This window comes from Strigops habroptila, chromosome 1 (assembly GCF_004027225.2).
Source record: "Strigops habroptila isolate Jane chromosome 1, bStrHab1.2.pri, whole genome shotgun sequence".
Taxonomy (NCBI): domain Eukaryota; kingdom Metazoa; phylum Chordata; class Aves; order Psittaciformes; family Psittacidae; genus Strigops; species Strigops habroptila.
The window spans coordinates 112,526,981-112,544,960 of NC_044277.2; the positions used below are offsets into that span (position 1 = coordinate 112,526,981).

The 17,980-nt window shown below is 37.7% G+C and overlaps 1 protein-coding gene across 10 annotated transcripts in view; it reads left to right on the forward strand.

The window, feature by feature from the left end:
* The window catches only part of ARHGAP12 (Rho GTPase activating protein 12), a 77,983-nt gene that overhangs the window by 27,630 nt on the left and 32,373 nt on the right, over positions 1-17,980 (forward strand). For 7 of the 10 annotated variants that reach the window (XR_003991141.1, XM_030484216.1, XM_030484188.1 and 4 more), the window contains exons 3-5: positions 6,535-6,798; positions 11,382-11,522; positions 13,101-13,181. Coding sequence is in view for 9 of the 10 variants with exons in the window: in XM_030484216.1 (XP_030340076.1) it covers positions 6,535-6,798; positions 11,382-11,522; positions 13,101-13,181 (486 nt within the window). In the remaining variant the exon portion in view is untranslated. The remainder of the gene's footprint in view (positions 1-6,534; positions 6,799-11,381; positions 11,523-13,100; positions 13,182-17,980) is intronic. The other 3 variants (XM_030484238.1, XM_030484231.1, XM_030484248.1) reach the window with 2 other exon arrangements.

The window sequence follows — 17,980 nt, forward strand, 5'->3', positions numbered from 1 at the left end:
GTAGCTAGCCATTTGAAAAAGCTACCTTGAATGTATCTGCTTAATTTTTAAATGAGGCATTTAAAATATTTAACTGGTGAATAGCCTTTACAAAGCCGTATTTGAATGATTTGTACAGGATGATTTTAATTCTGCATTGCTTCGCAATGCCATTTATTTTTAGTTCTACACCTGGGTCGGGGCAATCCCAGGCACTGCTACAGGTTGGGCGGAGAAGAGATTCAGAGCAGCCCTGCAGAGAAGGACTTGGGGGTGTTGGTTGACGAGAAGCTTAACATGAGCCGGCTTCAGTGTGCGCTTGCAGCCCAGAAAGCCAACCGTATCTTGGGCTGCATCAAAAGAAGCGTGACCAGCAGGTCGAAGGAGGTGATCCTGCCCCTCTACTCTGCTCTTGTGAGACCTCACTTGGAGTACTGTGTACAGTTCTGGTGTCCTCAACATAAGAAGGACATGGAGCTGTTGGAGCGAGTCCAGAGGAGGGCCACGAGGATGATAAGCCGTCTGGAGCACCTCTCGTATGAAGACAGGCTGAGAAAGTTGGGGCTGTTCAGCCTGGAGAAGAGAAGGCTGCATGGAGACCTCATAGCAGCCTTCCAGTATCTGAAGGGGGTCTACAAGGATGCTGGGGAGGGACTCTTCCTTAGGGACTGTAGTGGTAGGACAAGGAGTAATGGGTTCAAACTGAAACAAGGGACGTTTAGATTAGATATAAGGAAGAAGTTCTTTACAGTGAGGGTGGTGAGGCACTGGAATGGGTTGCCCAGGGAGGTTGTGGATGCTCCATCCCTCCCGGTGTTCAAGGCCAGGTTGGACAGAGCCTTGGACCACATGGTTTAGGGCAAGGTGTCCCTGCCCATGGCAAGGGGGTTGGAACTAGATGATCTTAAGGTCCTTTCCAACCCTTACTATTCTATGATTCTATGATTCTCACTTTATAATTGTAAAACAACTGAACATGAGAACTTCAGTGCAGTTAAATAATATTTATGGCTTGTCTGACATTTATAATCAACTATTAACAGTTTAATAATATTTACTGTCTTTTTTTTTTATGTACTCCTTAGGCTTAGGTAGTGAATTATCCAGTTAAAGTTGGAAAAGGTTAGTGCATAAAACATTGTTTGTGTTCCCATTTCAATTTGGCTTGTTAATTTAGTTTGCTGTCTTCACCTCTGAGGTAGTAGGGGACTTGCTGAAAAATCCCTCTCATGGGTTTTTGGATATTACAGAATATTTTAAATGTGCCTGAATATGTTAGAAAGAAAGTAGAGTTCAGAACATGTTTGTAAAAACATAAGCCAGCAGCAGAAAGAGGAAGGAGGGGATGAGCTAATTATTCCAGTTGAAGCTGTCACTTTGCGAAAATGAAACTGTAGAGTTTTTGAGATTTCTTTTATATCATTCCTGTTGAATAAAGCTGGTATTGAAGTCCCAGGCCTTCCTAAAAGGACAGTGGCAATTCCTTGGCAAGAAGCTTGGTTGTTGAGGGAACCGGGATGCTTCATTCCCTGTTTCAGGATGCTGTGGGATGTGCCTGGTTTGCCTTTCTTTGGTTTGCTTCTGCAAAGAGCCAGTATTCCCTTGTTTTCCTTCAGAGTAATTCTGTTCCTTCACATGAATTTGGACAATCTGTTGCTTGTACATAAAAGAGTATTAAGATGAGATTTGCTTTTTTCTTTTTTTTTTTCTTTTTTTTTTTCCCCATTTTTAGTAGCTAGTTTCAGCAATTCAAGTGCTGCTGCTGAAATGGAAGCTTTTAATTTCAAATTCATTACACTAAGAAAAGCTGCAAATAGAGGCACAACAACTAAAGCGATTTCTTTGTAAAGGAGGGATAATGTTGTGTGGTAGGTCAAGTTTTGCAGGCTGGCACTGCAGTTGTTCTTTAAACAGAATTTTTTGTCTTGGATTTAAGTGCTGTAAAAGGAAAAAAGTAATTGCCAGTTTCAAGGAAACTTTGTTTTCTGTCTTTTTTAATTGCTGGCATCCTCAAGGCAGTATGTTCTCACTGCATGAAAATAAACCAAAAGCGTTTTTAGGTGGTGGATAGGGAGGAGATCTGTGGTCTTTGTTTCTCCCAGAACTGCAGTTCAGTGTGCTGAACCTTTTTAAAGTTTGCTTTGGTTTTGAATGCTTAAACAAATACTGCCATCTGAAAAAAGCCATTTGTGTAAGGTAACAGTGAAATTTAAGGTATCCTCTGAGAAGTTGATGTGCATTTTGGTGATGAAAAGTACCTTGTGAAGTATACTAAGTTTGCTTTTCATTGCACTGAGCTCAAGTGTTCAGAGGCCTGATAGACTATTTGCAGCCTTTGTTGAAAATGTTGACTGTTCATTCATGAATGATTAACAGGCTGTTTTATTTAAAGGCACGTATCTGCTTCCTACTGTGCCAGTGTAAAAACTAGCTTCTGAAAAAGCTGTGTGTACAGTTCCTATTTGAAGAATGTTGGAAACTTTGCCCTGCCTGCATGAAACTCTCTTCCTGGTCAATTTGCAAGGATTTAGTGCTAGCGGACTTTTCTGTGAGACTGAACTGAAATATGGCAGATTTCTAAAGTGTTAATACAGAGCATTATTGAGCTCAGAAAGAGGTCCTTATGTTAATAAAGTTGTCATAATCCTTAATGCCTGTACAATTTTCATTCAAGTTGTAACACCATAGAAGTATTTCTGCTTTCTAGTTTTTCACTCTTCTAGTAAGAGTCCTTCACTGTTCTTAGCAGGAGAAAGCAACATGAAAAACTCTGAAAAGCATATCAAATAGCAAATGAATGTTGAAATGTTTTGTGTATAAGGCATTTTGTGTGCGCATGCATGGGCATGTTGAAGGACGTGTTCTTGTGATTCTGATAGTGAGAAGGCAAGGAGTCTCTTTTGGTAGATTTATTTCCATGTTTATGAGCATTCAGAGCTTGTTAGTGCAAAAACAAAACTCGGGGAGTGAAGTTTTAGCCAGAAGTCCCTATGTGTGTACAAAGCTGTTTAGTGATCAGCATATATTTAAGTTTCCCTTAACTGCATGTGTCTGGTTTTGGGAAAACAGCCATTGAAGTGGTCAGAAACTACTTTGATATAGATAATGCTTTATGTACTCAGATTTATACCTTGGTAATGAGTAATGGGTTTGGTAAATGAAAGGAATATAGTTAATATGCTTTTTGGCTTGAAACTATTAAAAGTTTTTGCAGAACGAAGTCTTGAACCTGAAATGGTCATTTGAAATGAAACAGCTAGGCATTGCAGGGCCTGGGGGCTCTACAAGCACATCTGATGGGACCTCCCTCTGCAGGGCTCTCCTTCTCGGGCTGGGGGGGAAACCATTAACCTTCCTGCCAACAGTGATGTAGAAAGTACACTGAAGTTAATTTCAGGAAACTTTGAGCTTTCTAAAAGCTGTTTTCCTCATCCATAAATGAGAAATTCTTCACAAAATGAGCCTTAATGAGGTTGGGTGCTGTTGAACTGAGTATTATTATAGACACAACAACATAACCCAGTTGCGTGGCTTGAGGTATGAGGAAGTATTACTGTGTGCCGTGTGGTTATTTAACACAGCTCCTGATAAGAAAGTTGTATCCCTTAAAGACGTACTTATGAGCTAAGCTGGGTGTTGTAGATAGATTAATGGCTTTGCATTTTTTTTATGCTTTGCTGAAAGCAGTAACCTACAGGTGACTTTCGGATGTATTGTAATTCTCCCTGAAAAGTCTGTCAGAAGAGAGAGCAACAGGGATTGAGTATCTGGAGGCTTGGTTGGCAGGACACTGAGCTGTCTTGTTTGCTGTTCAGGAGAAAAGTTCTGGCTTTCCCTTGAAAACCAGAAATCAGTATATTGAGTTTGGAAGTACTAAGCATTCAGAAGAAAACCCCTCATTACATGTTACTGTTTTAAACTTAACTAGTATGCTGCCTGAGTTATGTGGCAGTATCTTGGCTGTGGGCTTCCAGTATTGGCTTAGCACATAGATGTCCTGCAGTTTTATCTGGAGTTGTTCTGGTTGTAATGCTGAAGGTGTTGAAAACCTCAGTGTGAAACTTCTGAGCCATATTCCAATGTGTTGCTTGAGGAAAATGTTCTAAGAACTGTATTGAGTGTTCTTTTTCATAGGCTTTCTATTTGGAAAACACTTTTATTAATACACAGATTTTAATAATGGCACTTCATTGTCTGTCTTTAAAAAAGCAATTGGCAGATACAGGCCAGACAGCAAAGCATTCTTACTGTCTTGTGGGGAAGAGCAGCTTGAGGAGGACATGAGTGTTATGCAAGCCACCAGTTTCCTGCCACAGCAGCCAGGCGCTTGATGGAGCTGCTTTTGCTACTTCCTTGAAATAGAGGAAGAACCTGGGGCTTGTGCATTCCCCAGTGCAGGTGTATGTTGTAGATTCAAATAACAAGCCCAGTGGTTTAATGGTAGGACGATTTATGTGGGAAATGCAGCTCTGCAGGCTGATAGGACAAGGGGGAATGGCTTTAAACTGAAAGGGGGTAGATTTAGATTAGATATTAAGAAGAAATTCTTCACTGTGAGGGTGGTGAGACACTGGAACGGGCTGCCCCAAGAAATTGTAGCTGCCCTAATCCTGTCAGTGTTCAAGGCCAGGTTGGATAGGGCTTGGAGTAACCTGGTCTAGCGGAAGGTGTCCCTGCCTGTTGCAGGGGGGTTAGAACCAGGTGATCTTTAAGGTCCCTTCCAACTCTAACCTTTTTATGATTCTGTGATCAGGAAACCAAGGCAGAAACTGTGCTCCTGAATGAGGAGACCTCAAAGTTACTCTCCCTGCATCCTGGGAAATTGATATTCGTCCCCGAAGACAGTGAAGTCATGTTTTGTTCATAGTAGCATTCTCTCAAGGGCAGCCATTCTACCCTCATCAAAAAAACAAGGGGGGGGGGGGGGGGGGGGAGGGGAGAGAGAATACTTGGGTAGTAGAAAAATAGTCTTCTACTGTTCATCAAATTTTGTAACAGATTTTTATTTCTTCAAATTAGGTAGTGGAGGATACTAATTGGTTTTGGCTCTATGATTTTGTCGGTGCTGCAACTTTTTTTTTTTTTTCCCCTTGTGGTTTGCCTTAAACATACTGTACTTGCTATATCTAGTAAGCTGTGTTTTCTCTTTCAAAGGCACAGAAAACAAGTCTGTGCCTGTTTTAATCTCATTAAGTTCCCCTCTAGCTGTTTCCCCTTTTGGTTGGGGATATTGCCCATATTTGGTTCTAGCTCTGGTGCAATCAGTTTATATCTGATCGTGTGGTACGGTATGCTGCCTTGCCTGAGCAAACCCTGGTCTAATTTATGAATAGATGTGGCCTAGATTAGCAGCTTTTGATTTTAATGTTTAAAAGTACATTATAAAAGATCTTTTATGTAATGCAATATGTTATTTTTTTTCTTGTGAAAGATGCAACAAGAGGCACAAGGACTTGCCTGCAGCAAAGCTGCTGAATTAAGACTAAGCAGGGGGAAGGGATGGTATAAATTACAGTTACTTCCTTTAGAGCGCCTAAATAATATGGCCTAAAATAGAGATGGCAGTCCATTACCAGGAAATTATTCAATTTGGTTTAATAACAAGCCGCTTTCACAATCTCTTGTATTCTGCATGGTGTGTTTTATATGTGTATATTATACTTCTAAAATTGAACGTCTGAAAATGTATTTCTCTCCTAAACATTTTAGTGGCTTATTTGAAAGTACTCATGGTTTCAGTGAGGGCCATGGACTTTTAACTATGCTTTCTGCCAGCCTCCATGTTAGCAAACTATTTATTAATGAGAAATTGTCATTGGTGTTTTGGTTTTCTTCTAGTTATTTGTTGTTCTACTTGGGTGCATGTATATGGATAAAATTAGGTGAGTAAGATTATCCAGTTCTGTTAGAGGAGTGGTAATCAGAACACTGAGTGCTATTGCCTAAAATATTTTTAAATAAGCATCTGTTTGGAAAGGCTTACAAGTAAACCATCCAGGTGTTTTCCAGGGTTAGTCACAACACTGTTCATCTTTCCAGCTGAACTGTCTGCTTAGATCTTGCTGAGAAGGTAAAAGTGCTGCTTTACATTCCACATCTGTACTAGCAGTGAGGGGGAAAGGTTGGGGAACCATCTTTGCCTAAGAAGTGGCATCTCAGAAATGCTATGTCTTGAGCAAGATCACATTGTTTACAGTTCCTGAGCAATACTTGCACTGTAAAGCTGAAGTTTTTCAACAAGGCAAGCATATAATTATTTTTAGATGATTCCAGTGTATTTCAAGTCCACTGTAAGACATAATAATCAGCTGTCATCTGGAGAGATGCTGAAAAATTGTTTCAGTAATAAATAAATATATCTTGTGATATCTACCTTACAGTTAACAATCTAATGTTTTCACACCCCAGCATCTTGCGGCTGTCCTTTGTGCTTTTGTACCTAACAACAAAAAAGGGAGTTTGTTGGTTTGTTTTACTACTGTAATATATTCTGTTTTGTAAGGGAGCATTCTAAAATTTGTTTGCTCTTTAACAATACATTTTTTCTCTCAATAGCCAACTACTCCACCAAACCAAGGGAGGCCTGATTCACCAGTTTATGCTAATTTACAAGAACTGAAAATATCTCAGTCTGCACTTCCACCACTACCTACAAGTGCTCCAGTCCAAATAAATGGGGAATGGGAAACCCATAAAGATACGACAGGACGCTGTTATTACTACAACAGAGGATCACAGGAACGAACCTGGAAACCTCCACGGTGGGGCCGAGATGCAAGCATTAATAAAGGGGATACCCAGAGCCATGCAGATCATGAGGTAGTTGTTCTGAGACCACAAGCAATGAGATTGTAATGCACGTGAATGCTGTTTTGCTGTGGAATTTGGTATCACTGAGTTTTGAGGTGTCAAGGAATGTCTTCATTTGTCTTTTTGGTCATGTGTCTTGGTATGAAGTAGTAAACAATTTAGCTCTTTAATTGCTTTTGTGTACAAGAATGTGTACATGAACTGTGTATGAGAGCAGTAAGTAAGTAGTAAACAGGTACTGCAGCTTTTCTTTTAAAGGTAAAGGAAAACTAAGGAAAACTAATATTTTGAAACTTAATAGGACTATAAATGACAATAGAATAAGACAACCATTGTAACTTCTCTGACAGGGAGTGTGTTCTCTTTCCCAGTGCATTTGGCACATTTTGGGGGGAGAAGGGGAAATGTGACAGTGCTTCTAGGAGCAGGATTTATGGGGATGCGTTGAAAAAGGCAAGGGGGATTATTTATTTTGATCAATATCAGTTGAATACATGGTAAAACAAAGGCAAAGGATATACGGGTGTTTGTTACTGCTGGGTTATTGCTGTGGCAGTAAATATAAATGAGATGTTTTTCTTAGAGGAAAGTATTTTTGTAGAGGGGAATTAAGATGGATTTAGAGATCAAGATGGATGTAGAGAACTCCAGAGTTCTGGAGTCAAAACCGGACTTAATAGAGTTTGACAGCATTTTTCTCCCACATGAAAAAAAAACGGACATAATTGAAGCTTCTATCAAATTTAAATAGATTTTTATTTTTGTACTTAGATTTATATGTACTATTAATAATATGTCCTATGATGATTTTAAAACTTTTTTTTTAAATGTGAGTGTTCAAACTGAAATGTTATTTAATGAATTATTAAAAAGGTGGAATAATAATGAATATAAAAAGCAAGTTTAGTTGGATAGCTTGTTGCAGCTTTTTATTTGACCATTTGCTTAAGAGATTTGAATTTACTTACTTGTCAATGGTTTCTGCCTTGGATAGATGTAGAACAAACTGGGAGAAAGGGCAGTTAAAGGAGCAATATTTTGTTGTCAAATTGTGTTAACTCTGAGAAAATGCCTCTCTTCATTCTGTGAATGACACCCTAGAGAACAGAAGACAAGATCATTAAAATTACCATGCTAGAAGCTCTGCCTAGCCAAGTGTCTAGTCCCAGGGTAGCAAATGCTGATGGAGGGAGCATATCTACCCCAGCTTTTGGCAATTGGCCATAGGAGCTTTTGACTGTACTACATTCAGGCTATGGACATGTTCTGTAGGTATATCAATGGATTTTTTATTTTTTTTCCATTATGCAAATCTTTTGCAAAACCTTTTGGCAAGGCTTTGCCACAGACCTTGCTTAAGAGAGTTGAAGCGTACCATGGAGTTATTTACCTTAAAAGCAGATTTGGGCTAGTATTTGAGGTGCAGATATATTCTGTGCAGCCAATTGCTAGGGAGAGCCAGGCATTGGTGTGTGTTTTATCTGAACTACAGTGGTTCAGATAAAGTAAAGGAATAGTTGGGAGATAGATATTGTTATTTAAATATGCTTAAAATTGTGCTCTTGTGTTTAAACAGTACTTAGGTTAATCAGTTTTCTGATTGAAAGAAAAAGTAAACATTTATGAAGAAATCTTCTACATGTTTCACTTTTATATACCCTTTTCAAATATGAATAGTTTAGGTGGATTTCCTCCTGAGCCTATTACAGTATTTAGTTTTAAAATTTAATTGTGGAGTGCTCAAAGATTTTAGATTGCTGGAAGCTCTGTTGTAGGAGTCTACCTCTGGGATGGTAGTGCCAGAAACAGGAAGAAAGGAAAAAGGGACCCTTTCATTGCCTTTGGCAGTGCCCTTCATAGCAGCCCTGACGTCTGCAAGCATTTAAACAGCCAAATTTTCTTGCCACAGGCTGGTGGCAGCAACAGGTAAACTGGTGAAATGTTTGTGGCTGTTACTTTGGTATCTTTGACAATGGTCTGTTAATTTATCACTGGCTGTCCTTTTGCTGGATAAGACTCTTGTTTTTAGTCTGGATAAGGTGATTGCTTTCCTGAGTAGTTACTCTCCTTGTAATAAGTGTAACTGGATTTCTGTTGTCATCATTCTTCGTCCTTTTCATGGAAGGACTTCCAGTAGATCTTTCTCCTTCCTCATCTGCAAATGATCCCTCCAAACTCATACATCTATACCATGACTTCACTTCGTGGTTGCATGTTCAGAAAGCTTGATTACTTTTCTAATTGCCCATAACTTATTTTAGCTCAGTTCTTCTGTTAATTTGTTATGTTTGAGGTATCACAGATTTGCCTTCAGACAATTGTATCTATGAAGTTTTCAGTCTTTGTAAGACCAATGGATGGTGCATGTTTTGATTAGTTTTTAACAGGACACAGGTTTATATTTCCAGTAGCACAAGTTCCTTAAGTAATTTGTGTCTTCTCTGACTGTGTTGTCAGAGCTTGAGTCCTGGGAGATACATGTTGCAAGGTCATGTCAATCCACTGTCCAGCAGTTGTGTTGATTTTGAGGCTGCTTCTCCCTGTCTCCCTTTTCTCTTCTGCCTTTGGGAGTGTACATCACACTCCACTGTTAATGTTCATCTTTTCATTTATGACCTCTGAGTACTTAAACAAAAATACTTAGAGTGAAGGTTGAAATCTGAGCCCAAGATACTGTAAAATATAGGACATACCAAATTTTGTCTGATTATGAAGACTTAGAGCAAATATGTCTTACTACTTAGTAAAAACAGATTTAATTTATTATATACATATTGTTGAATTTTACACAGTAGTCTGCGTTATGCTTATTCCCTTCAAATGGGGGTGGGAAAGCACTTCAGAATTTCATTTTACCCCACATACAAGAGAGGTAGCATTGTTTAATCCATAGTTTACATGCTTGCATTCTGTAGGCTGTAGAGGACACTTAAATCTTTTTGTGTTACTTTATTAATGACCTGAAAATTTCCCATAGGTTTTGCTCTACTTGGTAAGCTGGCTAGTGTCAGTGTAGAGAGTTTGTGTCACACAGGTTGTAAGGTACTCAGAAAAGTAACACCCAAAAACCTATGTAATTATAATTTGGAAATGTCACCAAACATGTAGTCTTCAAACCTACCGACTTTCAAAAACTGGTGAGTTTTGGATATCTGGATATATTTTTGGTAGGATGTAAGTTTTTCAAGAGAAGGGTTTTTTCCTTCTTGTTTAAAATGGAAATTCTGCCTTTTTCTTGCTTTATAGTTATCCTCAAAACCCTTATGCTTGTGTTATTGAACCTTAGTCAATATTTAACTGTTGTGATTTCTGAATAGCAGGATGTGTTCCCTCTGAAATGCTATGCCTCCTACCAGCTGAGGATCCAAGATAGTGTGAAAGCCAATCTGCACAGAATTCCTCAGGAGACTGTGGCATAGATATTGTTTTGGGAGATGAATGCAGGGAGATTGATTTTTTTTTTTTTTTTTTAATTTTATTTTATTTTCTTTTTTTTGTGTGCTTTTCTTTCTCTTTGGTGCATGGAATGGATGCTTTGAATAATACTACATTATTAGCAAGGAGATGAACAAGGTTGCAAGGAAACAAATTGACGTGTCTATGCAAAATCTTTTCTACTTTACACATCAGACTTGTTCCTTACAATTCACTTCTACCTTCAGAAAATAATCTTAAACTTCAGCTAGCTGTGCCTGGTAGAAAGCCTTGCTTTTGCATTGCTTGTTGTGACATGCATCAGAGTTAGAAGGAGAGTGAGTGGAAACTCCTACTATTTCAGGAGACATTCATACAATCATAGAATGGTTTGAGTTGGAAAGAACCTTAAGATCATCTAGTTCCAACTCCCTGCCATGGGCAGGGATGCCTCACACTAGACCGTGTTGCCGAAGGCCTTGTCCAGCCTGGCCTTGAACACTGCCAGGGATGGAGCATTTACCACTTCCTTGGGCAACCTGTTCCAGTGCCTCACCACCCTCACGGTAAAGAACTTCTTCCTTACATCTAACCTGAACTTCCCCTGTTTAAGACCATTACCCCTTGTCCTATCACTACAGCCCCTGTTGTACAAAAACTGTTGTACAAATACCATGAAATACTGGGATCTACAAAGGTGCAACTGGAGTTTCAAGTTGTTCTTAATGATTATTGTGTTTCCAGGTACTATTTGGGAAGGGAAGAAAAGGGTTTCACTATAAAAGTTATGATGTTGGCAGAAAACCAAGGTAGCACGTCTCCCAAGATTTGTGAGGCAATCCAGATTACTAAAGCTAAGTCTCTTCATTCAGTAATGTAAATTTGTGGGAGTAAAATTTAGATCAGAGTTTAAAATTGAGTAGCTGAAATCCGGTATAGTAGAATTAAAAATTATATCAGTATAAACCAGTTATTCTGAAAATACTTTGAGTTGCCCAGCAATTGTCAAATATTTCTGTACTATAAAAATACTACTCTTGCTCTCTGATGTAAGGTATAAAAATGTGAACTCCCTGAATTTATTACTATTCTCTTTCTAGTCAAATAACCTTTGATCTTTCATATTTTAAAGCACTTTCATTCTCAAAATTGCCTTGTATGTTTCTGACTACTTGTAGCATCTTTCATCAGAAGAAAACGACCACAGTTCTTGTTACAGCCAGTCAGATAGTCAGTATGGTTCTCCTCCAAAGGGTTGGTCAGAAGAGTTGGATGAACATGGTCAAACCTTATATACCAATGACTATACTAATGAAAAGGTACCTTTTCCTTCTTCTCGTCATGTGTTCTAAATCTTTTCCACTAATTCACTGTTAAAAATACAGATTTCTTTTCCAGAAGTGCATACCTCAGCAGTATCTCCTCTTGGTTTTTTTAAATATGCATGAAACTTTAGCAACTGAACTGACTTTTTTTCTTATGTATGTTCTTTACTACTTAGAAAATGTTTTCTTATTTTCAGTTGGGTATTAGATTATATTAAAAGAATATATTATGTATAATTTTTCTTAATTCCTGCCCTCCTTCATCATCTTAGTTACACTTCAGGAATGAACTTCATATCAATTTAATGTTTTTCTTATTGTCTTTTAAAAGCTGTTCTTGTCTACATAGGCCTTCCAGTTAGGATGGTTTCGAGCTGAAAATAATACTGCTTTATCAGTTTCGTCCTTTACTTTACCAGAGATTTTCAGTACTGCTTTCAGATGTAGGCAAACTTCTTAATTGAACTACAGCTGTATCAGCAAATTTATGTTCTGTTCTAATTATCTAATTGCTGCTGACAGCTTAGTGTGATTCTGGGCATGGCATAAAAATCTGTTCTGCATAGGATAAATGACTATTTGTTTATATTTGTAAGCAGTCTGTTTTTGTAACTCTTGACCAAAGTTGTATTTTAGTTTTGTTTTTTAACTTCAAAAAGTGATCACTGAAACAGTTTATTGTATTATAGCACCACCTCTTCTGCAGGTGATATATGCAAGTTTGTTTTGAAGTTTTTAAATAATTGAGTTTTATGTCAGTTTTGGAATCTTATCCTGCTTTATCTACTGCTAAACATCTGTAGAGCACTTTCCTATGTTAAAGCAAACATGCGAACTTTTTTTTTTTCTTAAAATTGCACTGGGATTGATAGAAAACAGTGTTTCCTATCACAGTTTATTGGAAGACAGTCTTGTGAAATCTGCTTGACCCAAGAGCCTTGTTGTGAGTGTTTCTGTGCATGTTTTTGTGCAGTCTTCTTGTAGATGTTTGCTCATTACAGTTATTCCCTTTCTGCATAACTAGTCACAGTTTTCATATTTTTCTCTCTCTTATTGTGAGAGCTGCATATAGAGGTTACATAAATAATACCTTTTTCATGATTTATTTAGGAACTGCATTTGATGTTCCTGTTGATGTATTAAAAATGGAGTTGTTCATGAAGTGCAATTATGTCTTAAATTATCAGCAGTTGCTGGCTGAGCTTCTTGTAATTCTGTAATTTGATGCATAAAATCCTTATGCAGATCTAATGCAAAGATTGTGCCTCCTTATAAGAGTGAGATATGGCGTCTTCAAAAATACCTATTTATCACAGTCTCTTGGGTGATACTGCAGGACTATTTTCTGAGGAATCATGGAGAAAAAATATTAGTGAAACCAATTCAGGAAGCTGAAAACTGTGTTGCTGTCACTGCTAACTAACCTTGGTTAGCTAATGGAGGTTGTGCACTAGATGCTGCTGAAGTGGATGGCACTTAATTAAAAATTAACTTTAAATCCAAAGTGTCAGAGATTTACTATTATGACTGTCATGCTGATTACATTTCCTATCATACATTTTTTTTCTACAGTGGATAAAACACGCAGATGAACAAGGTAGACCATACTACTACAGTGCTGATGGTTCCCGATCAGAATGGGAGTTACCTAAGGTGAGTGACCTAAAAAAGAAACTTTGACAACTTGGGACTTTCTGCTCCTCTTCAGTAAATGTTCTGTAGGGCCTTTAATGCGAGTTATTCACAACAAGAGGTCTTACATATTGCACTTGGTTATTTCTTGCATTATTTGTGGAATTTCTGATTAAGAGGAAAAAAAATGCTCTCAAGGGCCATGAAAACTGGATGTATGTAACTATTCGGATGTCAAAGAAGATCTTATCTTTGCTGAACTGAGGTTTTCATGCAAGGCCGCAAAATGATATATGTGATCTTACTGTGATAAAGAAAGCTCTATAGGAAAAAAGATTTATTTATTTCTTTTTTTTTAAATACAAAATGTTCCTGAGAAACTGTAGTCTATTTTTATTTATGCTTATACAGACAGGTGTTGAAAACCAAAACTTTCAGTAGACTTTTCTAATATTTTTGAGGATGACACAGTTTCACTAGAAATGTGTTCTGGTATTTATTAATTATGTAAGGAAACCAGGAATTTGTAGGAAAGTCACACAACTAGGGACACTTGGTATGTGAGGATGTACCTAATATCATAATCCATAATGATGTAACAGTACATGTCTTTCCTTTCACTAGGCTGTTAGTTCAATCCTATGTAGTAAGATGACTATTAAAAAGGAAGCTTCACTCACAGTTGTGTGTCTAACTATATGAAAGAGCATGTTTCTCAATTACTGTTCCATCAGTCCAAAAATTGGTGTCCTAAGTGGCTTTCACTTAGAAAGGACCAACCTTAACAGACAGTGCTTTCATAATATTTGTGAGAAAATACTTACAGGTGAAACTTATGAATGAAGCTGTATGCTAGACTGTTTTGTTATATCAGTAAGAGAATTTGTATTGGAATCACTGAAGAGTTGAATTAGGTTTGTGAATTCTCCTATGTTGGTCTGATGTGTTAGATAAATTTTGTAACATACATAAACCTAACAATATAATCTATAACTATTGGCTTTAAAAGCTACTTAGTTATTGATTAGCTATTAGATTAAAAGTCTGAAAAATCTGCTAGATCAGGTTTTACCAGAAGCAGTTGTTAGTTCAGTCAGTATAACTGCAGTTAGTTTTGAGGAATAATGTCTTGGCTACTTCATTCTGTGACTTCTGCAATGCAGAAAATTTTGACTGTGAAGTTGCTTTCAATGAAAATAGATTGAGTTGGATTTGAACTAAATAGCAAATTAAGTTGGCTTTAATCCAGCTACAATAAGTCATAAAGATAATTGAGAACTATTACTTGAGGCATATCAGCATAAAGGGATGGGGGTCTAGTATTTGTGTGTTAGCACATGAAATTCTAAACAGAGTGGTTCTAAACAAACATCTGAGCTCCATTGTATTAATAGCTACTTACAGAATGAGGCATAGCCTCTGTTTTGGAGCTTATCTGATTTAGTTCTTGCTTTTATATGAAGATCATCACATATTGGTGTTACAAATTTTCCTCGAAAATTGCTTCTCATGAGTTATTTGGGCAGAATGTACTTCTTGAAACTAGTAAATCTTGTGTGGCAGCAAGTACAACATTAATAGAAGTAAATGAGCAATTGACTCTTGGTTTCATGATCTGAGAGCCTATGGTATTTCCAGAAATCCGTAGCTTTTAACTTTAAATGCTGTGGAATAGATAAAATATTTCAGAAAAAGATCTAGCTAGTTTGTATAACTATGTATCTGAAGAACATCCAGCAGAGATGTTACGCTTCTAATTGAAGCGTGATTGAAGAGTAGTATCTCAAATGTTCCTGAAGCTGGTTCCAGAAGTGCTTAGGAACAAGTGAATTGAAAAGACAATGTAGACCGCAGAACAGTTATGAAGAAAAGTAATCTATATTGAAAACTCATGAGTGGTGAGAGAAAACTGTAGAAAGACTTCAGCTCTTGTTTAAATGAAAATTAAGTTACTAGGTGTCCTGGTTTCAGATCTAACAGTTTTGTGGTGGGTTTTTTGTTTTTTGGTTTGTTGTGGGTTTTTTTGTTTGTTTGTTTGTTTTCTTTTTCCTTGCTATTAGCTGGTGCAGTGCTGTGTTTTGGTTTTGGTCTGAGAGCAATGCTAATAACACAACTATGTTTTAGTTGTTGCTCAGTAGTGCTTATCCTGATCAAGGACTTTTCAGTCTCTCATGCTCTGCCAGTGAGGAGGGGCACAAGAAGCCAGTAGGAAGCACAGACGGGGCACCTGACCCAAAGTAGCCAAAGGGGTATTCCATACCACAGCACGTCATGCCCAGTATATAAACTGAGGGGAGTTACCCAGAAGGGACCAATTGCTGCTCAGGTCGGGCTGGGTATTGGTCGGTGGGTGGTGAGCAACTGTATTGTACATCACTTGTGTTTATTGGGGTTTTTTCCTTTCCTCTTTTAGTTTAGTATTCTCTCTCCATGTCATTTATATTATTAGTAATAGTAGTAGTGTATTGTACTTTAGTTATTAAACTGTTCTTATCTCAACCCGTGGGGTTTTACATTCTTTTGATTCTCCTCCCCATCCTGCATGGAGGGGGAAGTATGTGGGGGTGAGCAAATGACTGCGTGGCACTGAGTTACCATCTGGGTCTAAACCAGGATACTAGATAAAGCCCCCTACTTTTGGTCAGTTTCTTCCCCAGTGTATTTAGTTCAAATATTGCCTTCCAAAACTTGTTGTGAAATAAAGTGATGGAATACCATGGTCATGCAGTGCTATTAAACCAGCAAAAGAAGATAATAATTTTGTTACATGTTTCTTAATAATTTAGACTTCATTAGAACTAAAAATTGGAAATAGCATGTTAGCTGAGCTAATACTAAAACATTAAAATTTTTTACTGTTGCAGCATTAACTGTAAATGTGAACATTCTTGGGAATAACATTTTTAGTATTCCTGAACATGTCTTAAAAATGGTGAGGTGATATATTGGGGGTTGGGGACAGTTGCAAAACAAATTACTGTAGACAGTCTCGTAGAAAGCCCTCCAGTCATGTATATTTAAGTAACATCTAGGAATAGCTGAATGCTTCTGACTAAAAATGATGTCTCAGATGGAGTAGCTTTGACATCTGCTGAAAAGTCTATTAAGACTCATAAGGAGTGTGACCCAGAGAACAACATACTGAATTATTCCTTAAAATGGAGAATAATCTTTAACTATAATTTGTACTATATCTTGCAAAAGACTTTGAGTTTTCTCCTGTGTCTATGGATTCTGCTACATTCAGTTGTTGGTTCTTGCCAATTATTTAAAAAGTAAAAAAAAAAAGGGGGGGGGGGAATAAACCAACAAATAGAAGTCCATTCCTGCATAGATCACTATGCTAAAATACATTTATTTCCTTTGTAGTGAATAAATGATACCTAAATTGTGTTGAGAAAGGCTACAACCCTATTCTAGAAACCTACTTTTTTCTACTGAGAGTTTTATAATTTAAACAAATGAGGAATCTGTATTAAGAGGGGGAAAAAAGTTAAATTGATCTCAGGAATGAGATCTCTCTAATTTCTAACGGGTAAAGAAAGTAATCTATCAAAATTACCAAAAAAGTGAGGAAATATGTAATAAGTATTGGATTAAGTAGCTCAAAGGGGAGGTAAAGACGACAAGCTAATGAAAAATAGAAATTAAGTCTCTCAATTTTTCAAAATGTGTTCCTAGGCTGATATCTAGCATGATGTTTGGCCATCATTGGACTGAGCTTTCTGATGCAAGAGTAGACTTTGAAAGAAAACATATACACTCTAAGCCTCTGGACTGAACTCATAGTTTTGGTGTTAGTATTTATATAGTGCTGTGTTGGAATTACACTTTCTCTTCTCAGAAATTCCTGTAGCATTAGCTCTCCTTGCTGTATCCACAGAGGAAGATAGAAGAGCTTAATTTTTGGCAGTCTTAATAGACCAGAAGTCTGTTAATTCACTCGGCACTATCAGAGTGCAGTATGAGCTCAAGGCCTCAATTCTGATATTCAGGTGAATGATTTTCCTGCTGGAGACCTGAATGCTGGCAAACAGAGCATGCTATCTGAAAAATTTCAATAAAACATGGAAAGATGGTGCAGATAATACCAGGAAGATATCATGCAATCAAATAGGAAAAGAAAATAAAGATGAAAACATGTAAATGGGGCCTGGTTGTCTTACAGTAAATTTGTCTTGTTCTGAGCTGTGCTACTTGGTTTGGAGGTAACATATTATTTGTGTTGACATTCATATCCACTGTAAGTCAATGCACTAAACAGTATCATTAGCAATAGAGAATCCTGTTCACATTCTTGTCATAAAATTTGGGATTGCTTGGTAAAAGTTGAGACAGTCTCAGCCGATGTGAGGATCTAGATGGTTTTTAAGGACAAAAGTGCAAGTGATATGACAAACCTGAGCTAAAGATGAGAAGGTAGTCAGTTTTAGTTTTGGGGTTTTTTTCCCCTTTACTCTTTAATATGTATATTTTTACTCAAGAGGCCTGGTCTGGTCTTCCTCATTTGTCCTGGTGTTTGGTGGTTCCCTCACCTCTCCCCTCCTTTCCAAATGAGAGGGGAGGAAAAGTGTCTCCAGCTTTTGCTTGGGCAAGCAGCAGGACGTGTGGCAATCAGTGCTGACTTGGAGTTCTTCTGCAAAGATTAGTAGTCTTGCAAATATACAAGTCGGTCACTTGTATATTGGAGGTACAGCTGCTTGTTCCAGTGGTCTCCTCATTCTGCGTATGTTCTGTTTATGTTCTGTTCCTTCAGCGCAGCTGACACCTCCAACTGCTGCCACCAGATGTCCTATGGCAGAGAATGAGGAATTTACTTT